Below are 15,856 nucleotides of genomic sequence, written 5' to 3' on the forward strand. Positions count from 1 at the left end.
TCTGGCGACTACAGCCTGAGTAGAAAGAAAACATAATTGTAGAAATTTAAAAAATACTTTGAATTTAGCAGTATAAGGCATATTAAGACCCTGTAGGATCTTAATAGAATTTGGAAAATAGAAACAGTTGACTTTTCTGTTCAACTTATTTTTTCCAGGCCCCACAATGTCTTTCATAAAGATTTTCAAAAACTGAAAGTACTATACTCAAGCTTATGCAGCTGTAAATAACTGAAAGTACTATACTCAAGCTTATGCAGTTAAATATTTATCTTTTCAGCTCTTACAACTGAAAAACTATTATGTGTCTGGCAAAGGAGATGGTAGCCACTGTTCTCATTCCATTGGTACTTAGAATTTTAATTCTTGTGTGATTTACATTACTGTAGAGTGATAGTTCTCTTTCAGGTGTGAATATAGTGATGAGAATCTTAAGGTTGTTTAAGGTAAACCATACTTTTGAAAAGTTTTATAGAACCTGACCTTTGGTTCTCTACATGCTCATTTAGAGCTTTAAATCATTATCTCATACAAAAATCTTATTTGTTGGCAGATTTTTTTCCTTTTTATTGCTGTCAGCAGTGGGCATTTGGTCAAATTATTAGTCTAGGATTCCAGTTCACCTGTTGAGTTGTTTTAAAGGTAGATGATGTCAGGTGATCTTCTTGTAGGAATCATTTGACTTTTGCCGTCTTAATCTTTAATATTTTGTATTTATCTTTGTCTGAAATTTACATAGATTTTCATAAGAAATAAAAGTTTTGTGGTGGTTCTTTCGAGACAGATTTTCCTATAAAGTAGAAAGTAATACATTTGGCTTTCTATTAAGGGAGTTGTTCATAACCCAAACTTAAAAAACTGTTTACTCTCTCTAACAGCCCATTGGTAGATATTGGGCATTGTATGAGAATTTAAGTAAAAATTTTTCTTTAGTGCTTAAGTTTTATAAGCTGAATTTGAATTATTAATCTTAAGTTTACATCAAGAAAGAGGGAACTTCAGGTAAACTTTTTATCCTTAGTCAACCTTTCTGTCGGTTTCCATTTCTGATTTTTTATTTTATATAGCTTTTAAAAATCTAGAGAATTATCTGCTTTAGTAAGATAATTGTGTAATTTTTTTGAATTAACTCTTTTCTAGCCTTGTTAAAGATGTGTACTGGCAGGGTGATTTCCAGCAGCTTTGAAATGTCCAACAGGTCATTTTCTGTTCCAAATGTTGGAACATTTTGCTAAGTCAGATGAAGCTCGTTATTTAACATGCTGATTTGTGTTATAGTCAACACATTCTCTAGATGCTTTGTTCACAATACTGCTGGAAAATACCCAAGACTTTAGTATTTTCAAAATAAATGTTCTGTAGGCACCTCAGACAGTAGGTTTAGTTTATTAAGTTTTACAATATATGGTGGTTCATTTATGTGAAAATGTTTCTTACACGAAATGGTAGACACAATTTTTTTTTTTTTTTTTGAGATGGAGTCTTGCTCTGTCACCCAGGCTGGAATGCAGTGGCGTGATCTTGAGTCACTGCAGCCTCCGCCTCCCGAGCTCAAGTGATTCTCCTGCCTCAGCCTCCCGAGTAGCTGGGATTGCAGGTGCATGCCACCATGCCCAGCCAATTTTTGTGTTTTTAGTAGAGGTGGGGTTTCAACATATTGGTCAGGTGGGTCTTGAACTCCTGACCTCATGATCCGCCCGCCTCGGCCTCCCAAAGTGCTGGGATTACAGGCGTAAGCCACTGTGCCCAGCCAATGAAATGGTTTAGTAGTATTTCCTGGATTGAATGCTGGTAAAAATAATCTGTTAAAATAATAGAGGTATTTAAAATATCGACACCTAGTTAACCAATGAAGAATTAAACTCATTTACTGTTCATACTAACAACTTATTTTCTAGTGTCTCCTGCCTTTTTTTTAATGGCATGTTATTTTGTTGTTTATAAATATGCACTTTAAACAAGGTAATTGAGAAATGAAATAAACTGACTAGAAACTCCTTTTTACTGGCTAAATATTGTTATATAGTTCTATTTTGTAATTTCTATTTATAGAGCCTTGCATAGACTGGCACTATGGTTCTGTCCTTTGAAGAATGAAAAGCCCTTTTAATTGTCAGAATTTATTGGATCATATAGTGAAATTCTACTTTTAGTCTTTACTGATTGAAGAAGTTTTATAATGACCAACAGCTTTAAAAACTGTTATGAATTAAGTAATACTTTTAAATGAAGAAATTTGCCCTCACTGCTTATGATTACTTTTAAAATTAGTGCTGGCAGATGATCCTAGACTCTTCATATGCCTGGCAATTCTAGACTTTAGGTGCTCTGGGCCACGCCTACCATATTTGGCTGTTCATCCACAAGTTAGTGACCCTTGAAGAAGAGTCTTGTTCAAGAAAGACATTGTTTTATACCTGTCACTCATTCTTGTTTTCTATTTAACTTATCCTTTGACAAATATTCAGACGTACAGAAAAGCTGCAAGAATAATACAAAGAATTCCTGTGTATTTTTCACCTAGATTATTCAAATGTTAACATTTTACTGCATTTGCTTTTACCTTTTTTCTCTATATCTATATTATGTTTTCTATATTATGTTTACTCTCAAAAAGTCTGAACTTTCTGAGAGTAAGTTGCAGACATGTCCCTTTAACTCTAACTAATTGCATAAAGACTGTTCAGTTGTTATATCTCTTTAGTTTAATCTGTGATCTGAAAACTTCCTCAGTCTTTATGTTGATTTGACATTGACATTTTGAAGAATACTGCCATTATTTTATAGACTGTTCCTCAATTTGGATTTGTTTTCATATTTTTGAGACAGGGCCTATGAATAAATAATATTTTAAGTGTTAATATGGTAAATAATGTTATGAAATAACTTTTGGATATTCATTATGTATAGTTTATATACAATCACTTTCATATCTGAGTTAGAGTCTAGATAGTTTCTTGGGGTACGTGGCAAATATTTTAGGCTTGTATGGACTGAATAGGTGACTGCTTCACTTTGATGGGGTTACCAAATTGGTATGGTTACCAACTGAGTGAAATAAGGTATGGCTGATTTGTTATGTTAATAAAATATATCTAAAATGATCGTATTTTTGTAATTTTATTTTATTATTATTATTATTTTTGAGATAGAGTCTCACTCTGTTGCCCAGGCTGGAGTGCAGTGGCATGATCTTGGCTCACAGCAACCCCTGTCTCCCGGGTTCAAGTGATTCCCATGCCTCAACTTCTCGAGTAGCTGGATTACACCACCACACCCAGCTAATTTTTGTATTTTTAGTAGAGACGGGTTTTCATCATGTTGGCCAGGCTGGTCTCAAACTCCTGACCTCAAATGATTCACTCGCCTCGGTCTCCCAAAGTGCTGGGATTACAGGTGTGAATCACCACGCCAGGGCTGTATTTTTGTAATTTAAAAATAAACGATTACTAAAATAGGTTATTCCTATTCTCTGATAGATTTTTTACCTTCCTTATTTAAAAATTAATGTAAACCCAGGCTATGAAAGTATAGGGAGTAATAGAGTCACTTCCTATGCAACTGTCATCCAGTGTACAAAATAAATTTGAGGTCCCTTCCTTCTCTTTTCTTCCTTGACATGTCTGTCATTTCCATTCATGTTTTTATACCTTTACCACATATAAAACATGGTATAGTTTTGTCTTCTATTAACTTTATAATAAATGATACATGCTCTTCTGCAACTTTTTTTGTTCTATATTTTGAGATTTATGTACGTTGATGTATGTAATTTCAGTTAATTTATTTTGCTGCACTTCATCAGTTCTAGCACATTTCCTCCTAACATTTTAACATCTTTGAAATTGGGATGCATCTTAAAATTGATGATGTCTTGCCCTAACAATTGGTATATTTTCTTTTTTTGTGGTACATAAATATATAATTGTGATATGAGCCACACTTGTATTGCATGCTTTGTATTTTATGACTAAGCCACAATATCCAGTCCTTTTCTGACAATTAGATTATTCCGAAATTTTGATACTACATACAGTGCTGCAGTGAACATTAATTTACCTGTTTCTTTGTGCATATTTGTGAGAATTTCTCTTGATGGGGTATACACCTGGGAGAAGAATTGCTGGATTATAGAGTATGTCCATTTTCAGCTTTGCCCTCAAAAGTGATTGTACTTCTTAGCTTTGTATAACAGTTGCTGTTGCCCTATTCTTCAACAGTGGGTGTTGTCCTACTTCTTTTTGCCAGTTTGATGGCTATAAAATGGCATAAAATAAGACTTGGCTTGTATTTCCTGTCTGTGAATTGTCTGTTTATATCTTCTGTCCATTTGTCTACTCAGTTTTACCAAACATAATGACTTCTTTAGATCTTTTCTCAGTTACGTGTATTGCAAATAACTTCTCTATGTCAGTGGCTTATCTTTATTTCAGGTATCGTTTGATGAATGAAAGCTTTAAATTTTAATAAAATCAAATTTGTCATGTTTTCCCTCTTAGAGTGTGTGTTTTTTACATCTTTAAAGAAAACCTTTCCTTTCTGTCAGAGGTTGATGATTAATTGTTAAAAATGTAACTAATTTTAAACTAAGAGGAATAAAAATTATAAATCTTTATGAATACCTTTTGTGCTATGTAAGAAAAGTGTTAATTTTCAATCTATAATTTTACTAGAAAGAGGAACTAGAATTTAGCCAAGAATATTGGCAGGCTGTGGTGGGGAAATAATCAGGAAGAGATGATAGGTCAAAGGAAAAGAAGGACAATATTTTGAGGACAGAATGTGAAGGACTGTGTTTATAGGAGCATAAACTCATATCTCAGAGTTTGATTGAGATAAGGGAGGAAAGAGAAAACTGAGAGATAACTGGATCCATGTTGTAAAGACCAAAGTAGGAATAGGAGAGGGACTTGGTAGTTGGTTAAGAAGCACCTACTTGTGTTTCTTGGTGTTGCTGGTTTCTTTGTTTTTTTTAGCATGCTCACTGTACTTAATGTCACTGAACAGTACATTTAAAATGATTTAAGATACACGAGGTCAGGAGATCGAGACCATCCTGGCTAACATGGTGAAACCCCATCTCTACTAAAAATACGAAAAATTAGCCGGGCGTGGTGGCAGACGCCTGTAGTCCCAGCTACTCGGGAGGCTGAGGCAGGAGAATGGCGTGAACGCGGGAGGTGGAGCTTGCAGTGAGCAGAGATCGCACCACTGCACTCCAGCCTGGGTGACAGAACGAGACTCCGTCTCAAAAAAGAAAAAAAAATGATTTAAGATAGTAAATTTTATTTATTTTTACCGCAATTTTTAAAAAGGAAAAGATTTTTAAAATGGAGATTTGAACAGATAGAAGTAAGTTGAGTAAGGAGAGTGTAAGGCATTGTTACCTTTTATTTAATTCATTTGTGATATCAAAGTACATTTAAAAGAAGAACCCAGTCAGGCGTGGTGGCTCATGCTTGTAATCCCAACACTTGAGAGGCTGAGATGGGTGGATGGCTTGAGGCTAGGAATTTGAGACCAACCTGACCAACATGGCGAAACCCAATCTCTACTAAAAATACAGAAATTAGCCGGACATGATGATGTATGCCTATAATCCCAGCTACTTGGGAGGCTGAGGCACGAGAATCACTTGAACCCGGGAAGGCGGAGGTTGCAGTGAGCTGTGATCACGCTACTGCACTCCAGCACTCCAGCGTAGGTGACAGAGCGAGACTCGTTGTCTCAAAAAAAAAGAAAAAAAAAACCAGAATAAGAAGAACCCTATTACATATGTGGTGTGTGTAAGTTTGCTCAAAAATAATTCAGAAATTTCATATTGGCAAATCAATTGCATATAACTTGGTAAAGTATTTCTGTTTCTGTTTTCTCCCTCCCTTTTCAGAAGGGCTAATATTATGTGTAGTAAAAAAGGATGGAAACAGCCACTATGGTTAGCAATGATCAGACTCATGACTATGGGTGTCAATATTGATTACATTGCTTGTTTGGTAATTATAAAAAGACGTGAACAGTTTTGATAGAGTAGTTCAGATGCTTTGTTAGAGGATTGGAAAAATAAGATCTATATATTAGTCAATTTGGGCTGCAATAATAAAATCCCTTAGACTGGATAATTTATAAAGAGCATAACCTTATTGCTCACAGCTCTGGAGGCTAAGTTCAAGATCAAGGTGCCAGCAGATTTGGTGTCTTGTGAGGGCTCACTTTCTCCTCCTTCGAAGATGGCGCCCTTTTGCTGTGTCCTTTTGTGGTAGAAGGGGTGAACAAGCTACCTCAGGCCTCTTTTATGTAAAAGAGCACTAACCCCATTCAGACGATAGAGCCCTCATGATCTACACCTCCCAAAGTTCCCACCTCTTAATACCATCACTTTTGGCGGTTAAGTTTCGACATATAAATTCTGGGGGAGCCGAGGGGTGGGGGCGGGGACACAAACATTCAGACCATAGTAGGTTAAATAACCTGAAATTATTAATTCTAAGGAATGAAAGCTTAATGGTTGCTCTAATAGGAGTCTTCACTATCCTCTGAGTAATATTTTATGGACAGCTCCAGCTCACAAAGGGGTAGTATTTCAAAACATCATTTCTTAGTTGATAAGAACAATTGGCAAGGTCATGAATAATAACAGCTGCAGAGGACAACACAGTATACATTGCAATGAAAAATAGGAAATAGTATTGTACTAAAACAATATTTTGGACTCTGTGGGCTTCAGCAGCTCCTGGGAATATAGTACTTTGTAAAATCCATAAACACCAGATACAAGCAAGTCATGAGTATATCTGATGGAGGGTAGGAGAAGGAAAAGAGTTAATACCTGGATATATCAGGGAGTCACAGTGGTCAAGTTAATAAGTAATTTATAGGTCTTTTCTTATGGTCTTTTATACCTGTCTCCAGCACCACCACCTATGCCTTCTGATGAACTATAAATTGCATGATATTCCTATCTGTGTTTATTTTCTGAAGTCCCTTTTCAGATAGGTTCACAGAGCATAGTGGTTGGGAATTGGCTGGTGAGGGATAATGACACTTTGTCCAACCCCTGGTTGGAGCCTTGGGTTGATTGATTGCCTTCCAGCTTGGCATGTTGGGAAAGAAAAGCTAGGAATGGCAGGATCCAGAAATTGCAGCAGTTTTAAAAATTTCTCTATGTCAGTTACCAGCTGTTCACACAATTTAACATGGCATGAATTAGCCTATAGTTGTGTGCATTGCTCTGATTCCCTGGCACTTCATCCTGTTTTTTCAGACTTGGGGGCTCTGATTAGGTAGGACTTGAATTTGCCTGTGGTTTTTGTATAGACGAGATCATTGGTTCTGAGATTTTAGTGTGATGCTACGTGGCCCTGGGAGCTTGCACACTTTCAGATGCCTGGACCTTATCACAGACCTACCAAATCAAAATCTTTCTGATTAGAGTTTTATGTGTATATTTACTTATTTAACTTTTTTTTTTTTTTTTTTTTTTTTTTTTAAGGCAGAGTCTTGCTCTGTCGCCCAGGCCGGAGTGCAGTGGCACGATCTCGGCTCACTGCAACCTCCACCTCCTGGGTTCAAGCGATTCTCCTGCCTTAGCCTCCCGAGTAGCTGGGATTACAGGTGTGCGCCACCACAGCTGGCTAATTTTTGTGTTTTTAGTAGAGTCAGCGTTTCCCTTTGTTGGTCAGGCTGGTCTCGAACTCCTGACCTCAAATGACGCCGCCTTGGTGTCCCAAAGTGCTGGGTACAGGTGTGAGCCACTATGCTTGGCCCTTATTTAACTTTTCATTAAGGAAAAATATAAGCATATTCAAAAGTAGACAGGATAGCATAATGAACCCCAATATACCCATCATCAAGCTTCTATAAATAACAGTTTATGACTCATTTCATTTTATCCATATCCCCATCCACTTTTTCCTCTTCTATATTATTTCAAAGCAAATCCCAGATTATTTTATTTTTAGATATATATGTTTTAATGGGTTCCACAGATGATTAAAAAACTTTCTTTGAACAGGTGATACATGTATGTAGTAAAAAAGGATGTACAGCAAAAATTAATTCTTTTCATTGCTGCCAGTATTGTTACTCTTCACCAAGGCAAAGAAACCCTCAATTTCTTTATGTATCTACAGATACTCAGTGCATACGCAAATATATGCATATAATTCCTCTTTTAAATTAAACACACATGGTAATATCTATTGTAAAGTACACATTTTTTGAAATCTTGCTTTTTTTCAGGTAGCGGTATTCAGAATCAGGCCAATAGCAAGGCAAATAAATTGTTTTCATTCTTTTTAAATTGGTCCATGTGTCAAGTCTGTTTAGTACCTTTTGATGGATATGTAGGTTATTTACAGTATTAGGTTGCTTTACATAGTGCTGCAGTGAATATTCTTTTATAGTGTCTTGAGTTGCTTGCATTTCTAGGTCAGAGGATATGTTCATTTGCAATTTTGTTAAATACTGCCAGATTGCCTTCCCACCATCTGTGTATGTATGGTGTACAGTGTTCTTCTATATTTTTCATGTCTCTCTTATGCTTTCCTTTAAATCCACAAGTATATAATAGCTGTTTTAAAATTTATCTGTTGGCCGAGCTCAGTGGCTCATGTCTGTAATTCTAGCACTTTGGGAGTCCAAGTCAGGAGGAGGATTGCTTGAACCCAGGAGTTTGAGACCAGCCTGGGCAATATGGCAAGACCCCATCTCTACAAAATTTAAAAATTAGCTGGGCATGGTGGCACATATCTGTGGTCTCAGCTACTTGGGAGGCTGAGGTGGGAGGATCATTTGAGCTCAGGAGGTCGAAGCTGCAGCGAGTCATGTTTGTGCCATTGCACTTTAGTTTGGGCAACAAAGACTCCGTCTCAAAAAAAAAAAAAAAAAATTGGGCCGGGTGCAGTGGCTTATGCCTCTAATCTCAGCACTTTGGGAGGCCGAGGTGGGTGGATTACTTGAGGCCAGGAGTTTAAGACCAGCTTGGCCAACATGACAAAACCCTGTCTCTACTAAAAATACAAAAAATTAGCCTGGTAGCCGGGTGTGGTGGCAGGTGCCTGTAATCCCAGCTACTCGGGAAGCTGAGGCAGGAGAATTGCTTGAACTTGGAAGGTGGAGATTGCAGGGAGCCGAGATCATGCCACTGCACTCCAGCCTGGGCAATAGAGCGAGACTGTATCAAGAAAAAAAAATTATCTGTGAATTTAGTCATCTCTTTTTCTGAGTCTATGGGTATGGGTTACAGAAGTGGTTTGTAAATTAGGAGAATCATGGCAATGTTAAATTATCGAGTAGGGTATAGTGGCTCGAACCTTATAGTCTATTTGAGATTACTTGGGAGGCTGAGGTATGAGGATCATTTGAGAACAGGAGTTCAAGACCAGCGTGGGCAATACAGTGAGACCTAGTCTTTTAGAAAAACTATTGCAGATAAAATTGGAAGCCTCACAAAACTGCCTTAATGGATGAGTTTGATACATTTAGCAGGAGTTTTCAGTGTGTTTTTTCTTCATTAAAAGAACAATCAGTGGATGGAGTTTCAAAATCTTTTCTGAGTAAAGGTATGGAATAGATGTCAGTAGATGCCAATGAGATGTTTGGAACTCCAGAATTTCTTTCTTTTTTTTTTTTTTTGAGACAGAGTCTCGCTCTGCTCTGCCGCCCAGGAAGGAGTGCAGTGGCGCAATCTCGGCTCACTGCAACCTCTGCCTTCTGAGTTCACGCCATTTTCCTGCCTCAGCCTCCCGAGTAGCTGGAACTATAGGTGCCTGCCACCACGCCCGGCCAATTTTTTGTATTTTTAGTGGAGACGGGGTTTCACCGTGTTAGCCAGGATGGTCTCTATCTCCTGACCTCGTGATCCACCCACCTCGGCCTCCCAAAGTGCTGGGATTACAGGCGTGAGCCACCGCGCCTGGCGGAACTCCAGAATTTGAATTTATGATTTTCTCTTACAGAGTGAACATCAAGTCTTAATTTGTCTAGTAAGGTTTTGTAGCAGATTTATTAAGGTCAAGTCAAATTAGGAATGTGGTAGATTGTGCACAAGAAAACTTAGGAAGCTGAAGGGGGTGTAAATTTGCACCTTTTATCTGAAAGGCGGTGCGTTTACTTGTTCCTTTTACCATACCTTAGCTATTGATTATGGGCCAGTTACCTAGTCTTGGTAAACTTCAGTTTTCTTTCTTTTTTTTTTTTTGTCTTTTGGAGACGGAGCCTCGCTCTGTTGCCCCGGCTGGAGTACAGCGGCGCGATCTCGGCTCACTGCAACCTCTGCCTCCTGGGTTCAAGCGATTCTTGTGCCTCAGCCTCTCCAGTGGCTAGGATTATAGGTGTGCACCACCACACCTGGCTGATTTTTGTATTTTAGTAGAGGCGGGGTTTCACCATGTTGGCCAGGCTGGTCTCGAGTTCCTGACCTCAAATAATCCGCCCACCTCGGCCTCCCAAAGTGCTGGGATTACGGGCATGAGCCACCGCGCCTGGCCAACTTTAGTTTTCTTAAAAGCAAATTGGAAAGATATTGCTATGATTAGATAAAATATTGTAAATAAAGTGTTAAACTGTTGCATAGTAAGTGCTCAGTAGGTAGTTGCTCTTATTTTTAATATAGATATTACAGATTGTGATGGTAATCTGTGGATTCTGAGTTAAAGAACTGATGTTTGTGATTTGTTGTAAGAGTAGGAGACCACAGTTAATATAATACAGATTTTTAAATTGTAGAAAAGGAAGATATTTCAACCAACCAACGAACCAACATTTATTGAACACCAACTCTATATCCTTGGCACTTTGCTTTAGATCTAGTGTGAAAGACAGATATATACACTGACAATTACAATATAATGAAATGTTGTAATCGCAAAATGAGAAGAATTTAGGAACTACTGTGAGAGCACTGAATGCTCACCCCTGCCTGGAGGGTGAGTTTATATGTTTCAGGAAAGGCTTCAGCAAGAAGATATTTTACTTTGATTGAAATCTGAAAGAGTTTTTAAAGTGTTCAATAGTAGATGTGAGTCTGGGTGCAGTGGCTCATGCCTGTAATCCCAGCATTTTGGGAGCCTGAGATGAGAGGATCACTTGAGGCCAGGAGTTGGAGGCTGCAGTGAGCTATGATTGTGCCACTGCACTGCAGCCTAGGTGAGACCTTGTTAAAAGAAGAAAGGGTAGATGTGCAGAAAAACATTAAGAGAGCATAATGCAAAGTTCCTGTATCTGGCTTCTCAGCTTATTTTTACACTTGATCATTTGTATTAGGATTTTACCATTAGGGAAATTCCAAGATAATTTTGTGCAAGTAGAAAACATGGAGTATTACTTAAAGTGATGATTCTATCAAATGGTGGTTTTGATGTACACGTTTATGTATTGTTGTGGCAGACCAAGTAGATGGAAGGCAGATCTAACACTTGTGTAATTATCAGTTTTTCTAGCTATGGTACTGAGGATTCATTCTTACGTGTGTATATGTTTTGAGTTCCTATAGATAGGTCAGCAGTTGCTAGGTTGATTTCATATTTTATAAATTCTAATTTGGTAAAATAAGGTCATAGGGGAGAACATTAAGTTTGCCAGAATAAAACTGGATCCTCTTTCATATCTATGTTATATCTGAATCAAATAATGTTTATAACATCATTATATATACATTTAATGGTTGTGTGGTAAGAATGTTGGCTATTATGGCCTCAATAAACTCACATCCTTTTTGGATGCAGGCATAAAATAAATAGAATGTCATTTAGTCCTTGAGAACCTTAGAATGATTTTAAATCTGTTTTTCAAATATGATTTGAAATTTGATTTGAAAATATGATTTGAAAATTTCAAATATTTTCCAATATTATTTGGAGGAAGTTTAAAGGAATATCCATATAATAAAGTACACATTGAGAAGAATGGGAACATGAATATAACTGGGTAGAAAGTCATTAACTTGTCTTTGTAATATAATGCTTTTTAAGATCAAAGGATAATATTTTTAGTAAATAGAATGTAGGATCAGCTATTCATGAAATTGGCACCCTAATTTCATTTAAAATCCCTGCCATAGGTGGGGCATAGCGAAACTCTGTCTCAAAAAAAAAAAATCCCTGCCAAAAAAGAAATATATATATATATATATATATATATATATATATATATATATATAGTTAAAGCAGACATAGATTTTTTTTTCCCTCCTGAGGCAATTCTTGGGCTTTAGGTTTAAGAAATATGGCTATAAACTATGTTTATATAATGTATATTTTCTTTTCTTATCATTGGTTCATACATTTTAATTTGGTAATAGAATGTTTTACTTTTGTCAAATGTGTACAGTTAAAGGATCTGTACTTTTTTTTTTGAGACAGTCTTGCTCTGTCTCACAGGCTGAAGTACAGTGGTGCAATCTTGGCTCACTGCAACCTCCGCCTCCCAGGTTCAAGCGATTCTCCTGCCTCAGCCTCCCAAGTAGCTGGGACCACAGGCATGCACCACCATGCCCAGCTAATTTTTGCATTATTAGAGTTGGGGTTTCTTCATCATGTTGGCCAGGCTGGTCTTAGACTCCTGACCTCAAGTGATCCAACTGCCTCAGCCTCTCAAAGTGCTGGATCTATACTTTTCTTTTGAGGGAAAATGTTGGCACCGTTTCTAAGGCATATTGGCCATTTCAGCTTCTCAGTAAATATTTGTTAAGTAATTAAATGCACGTGATTCTTTTTTTTTTTTTTTAAATGCACTTGATTCTTTATTCTTAGCCTTTTTATGCAATACTCAGAATAGCTGAAGCACCAATTAACTGAAATGGAGATATTATAAAGATAGTTATCTTCTCCAAGGGAAAAAAATCATCTTAGTGGAAATTAATTACTTTTTTACAAATTGCAAATTTGACCCTTAAGAGTTTTCTTCCTGATATTTAAAATTGAAAAAAAATTGTTGACATTAATATCTCTTCTTTCGTTTCTTTTCTTTTCTTTCTTTTTTTTTTTTTTGCAGGTATGGCCTCACAAGTCTTGGTCTACCCACCATATGTTTATCAAACTCAGTCAAGTGCCTTTTGTAGTGTGAAGAAACTCAAAGTAGAGCCAAGCAGTTGTGTATTCCAGGAAAGAAACTATCCACGGACCTATGTGAATGGTAGAAACTTTGGAAATTCTCATCCTCCCACTAAGGGTAGTGCTTTTCAGACAAAGATACCATTTAATAGACCTCGAGGACACAACTTTTCATTGCAGACAAGTGCTGTTGTTTTGAAAAACACTGCAGGTGCTACAAAGGTCATAGCAGCTCAGGCGCAGCAAGCTCACGTGCAGGCACCTCAGATTGGGGTGTGGCGAAACAGATTGCATTTCCTAGAAGGCCCCCAGCGATGTGGATTGAAGCGCAAGAGTGAGGAGTTGGATAATCATAGCAGCGCAATGCAGATTGTCGATGAATTGTCCATACTTCCTGCAATGTTGCAAACCAACATGGGAAATCCAGTGACAGTTGTGACAGCTACCACAGGATCAAAACAGAATTGTACCACTGGAGAAGGTGACTATCAGTTAGTACAGCATGAAGTCTTATGCTCCATGAAAAATACTTATGAAGTCCTTGATTTTCTTGGTCGAGGCACGTTTGGCCAGGTAGTTAAATGCTGGAAAAGAGGGACAAATGAAATTGTAGCAATCAAAATTTTGAAGAATCATCCTTCTTATGCACGTCAAGGTCAAATAGAAGTGAGCATATTAGCAAGGCTCAGTACTGAAAATGCTGATGAATATAACTTTGTACGAGCTTATGAATGCTTTCAGCACCGTAACCATACTTGTTTAGTCTTTGAGATGCTGGAACAAAACTTGTATGACTTTCTGAAACAAAATAAATTTAGTCCCCTGCCACTAAAAGTGATTCGGCCCATTCTTCAACAAGTGGCCACTGCACTGAAAAAATTGAAAAGTCTTGGTTTAATTCATGCTGATCTCAAGCCAGAGAATATTATGTTGGTGGATCCTGTTCGGCAGCCTTACAGGGTTAAAGTAATAGACTTTGGGTCGGCCAGTCATGTATCAAAGACTGTTTGTTCAACATATCTACAATCTCGGTACTACAGGTAGGTAACAACTCCATACTTTTTGGTTGTTTATTAATGTTAAATTTCTGCTGAATGAGATACTTTTGTGTGTGTTTGTGGTAGAAGAGACCGCTTCAGTTAAATAAGGAAATCAAGAGAGGATCAATTTAGGTTTGTTTTAAAGAGATTAAAAAAAATCAGGACATAAAATCTACCAAGCAGGATAGAAATCTCCACTGCAAAGTTCCATGCCAAAGACATCTGGTTATTTTTATTTTTAATGGAAGACTTGAAGGAATGATAGGTGATGAATAATGATCAAACAGAAGTCTTTAAATGTTGGAAAGTATTTACATTAATCTTTGTATATATCATTGGGCATTTTAGTACTTGAGAGAAATAGTTTATTAAAGGCATAATCAATCATATGTAACTTAACATTTAGAAAAATTATATACAGGTTTGAGTAGCCCTTATCTGAAGCTCTTGGGGCCAGAAGTGTTTTGGATTTCGGATTTTTCCGGATTTTGGAATATTTGCACTGCCAACTAGTTAAGCGCCCCCAAATCTGAAAATTCGTTTCCTTTGAGTGTCATGTCAATGCCCAGAAAGTTTCAGATTTTTGGATTTGAGATGCTCAGCCTGTGTAAGGATTCAGAAAGTTATTCTGATTAATGATTTTAAGATTCAGATATACAGCCGGGTACAGTATATAGGCTCATGCCTGTAATCCCTGCACTTAGGGAGGCTGAGGCGGATGGATGACCTGAGGTCAGGAGTTCAAGACCAGCCTGGCCAACATGGCGAAACCCCCATCTCTACTAAAAATAACAAAAATTAGCTGGGTGTGGTGGTGGGCGTCTATAATCCCAGCAACTTGGGAGGCTGAGGCAGGAGAATTGCTTGAACCCAGGAGGCGGAGGTTGCAGTGAGCCGAGATCATGCCATTGCACTCCAGCCTGGGCCACAAAAGCGAAACTCTGTCTTCAAAAAACAAAACAAAACACAAATATACTTCTTTGGCTCCCGTGACTCTTTAGGTCACCTGATCATAACCAGTTTTATTATGTTCTATCCACATATATGCTATGGGTAATGCTATTTTGGTCTTGCTTCTCGGGGGAAGTTAAAGAAGAAAATAATGCCCTTGTAAGTATTGATAAAGTGCTACAGTGTAACACTAGCCTGAAGTACAATAGATAGTATGAGGGGCTAACTAATGATTACCAAGATTCAGAATACTGAAAACTCATTCTGGAGTGTAAAATGGCTTTGAATTCATAGTTTGATAACTTTGAGCTTTAATTATTTTCATATAAGCCTGAACGAATTTATGTTCTTGGTATTTGCTACAGCCCTATGACGTCCAACATGATGGACCTGCCATCAAATATAGACAAATACAGGATCTGCCAATATTGGTCATTCATGCAGTTTATTATTAGAAATGGTTAGAACATGGGGGATGTAAATTTAGACCCACCAAGGAGTATTTTCTGATACTGCATTTGCCTTTACACTGTACCTGATTACCCTTCTTGCAAGTATATGCTATAGTGCCCAGTACAAAATAAAGGAGAAATTAATTAGCTCTTACACAAATCATCTCTAAATATATGCCCTACCAGTAGGTTATCAGAAAGAATTGCCCATTTATGTCACTTAGTGTTAGTAAAGCTTATTAAAATATGTATTAGAGCTGGGCTTGGTGGCTGACACCTGTAATCCCAGCACTTTGGGAAGTGGGAGGATTGCTTTAGGCCACGAGTTTAAGATCAGCCTGGGCAACAGAGCGAGACCCTGCCT

At 37.5% G+C, this 15,856-nt stretch overlaps 1 protein-coding gene across 4 annotated transcripts in view; it reads left to right on the plus strand.

Moving 5' to 3' along the window:
* HIPK3 (homeodomain interacting protein kinase 3) overlaps positions 1–15,856 on the plus strand; it is a 100,438-nt gene that overhangs the window by 16,881 nt on the left and 67,701 nt on the right. For 2 of the 4 annotated variants that reach the window (XM_003254384.4, XM_003254382.4), the window contains exon 2: positions 12,991–14,089. In XM_003254384.4, the coding sequence (XP_003254432.1) occupies positions 12,993–14,089 (1,097 nt within the window). In that variant the 5' untranslated portion in view covers positions 12,991–12,992. Of the gene's footprint in view, positions 1–12,988; positions 14,090–15,856 lie in introns of those variants that run through there. The other 2 variants (XM_030829117.1, XM_030829118.1) reach the window with 1 other exon arrangement.

The sequence above is a fragment of the Nomascus leucogenys genome, chromosome 15 (assembly GCF_006542625.1).
Source record: "Nomascus leucogenys isolate Asia chromosome 15, Asia_NLE_v1, whole genome shotgun sequence".
NCBI lineage: Eukaryota > Metazoa > Chordata > Mammalia > Primates > Hylobatidae > Nomascus > Nomascus leucogenys.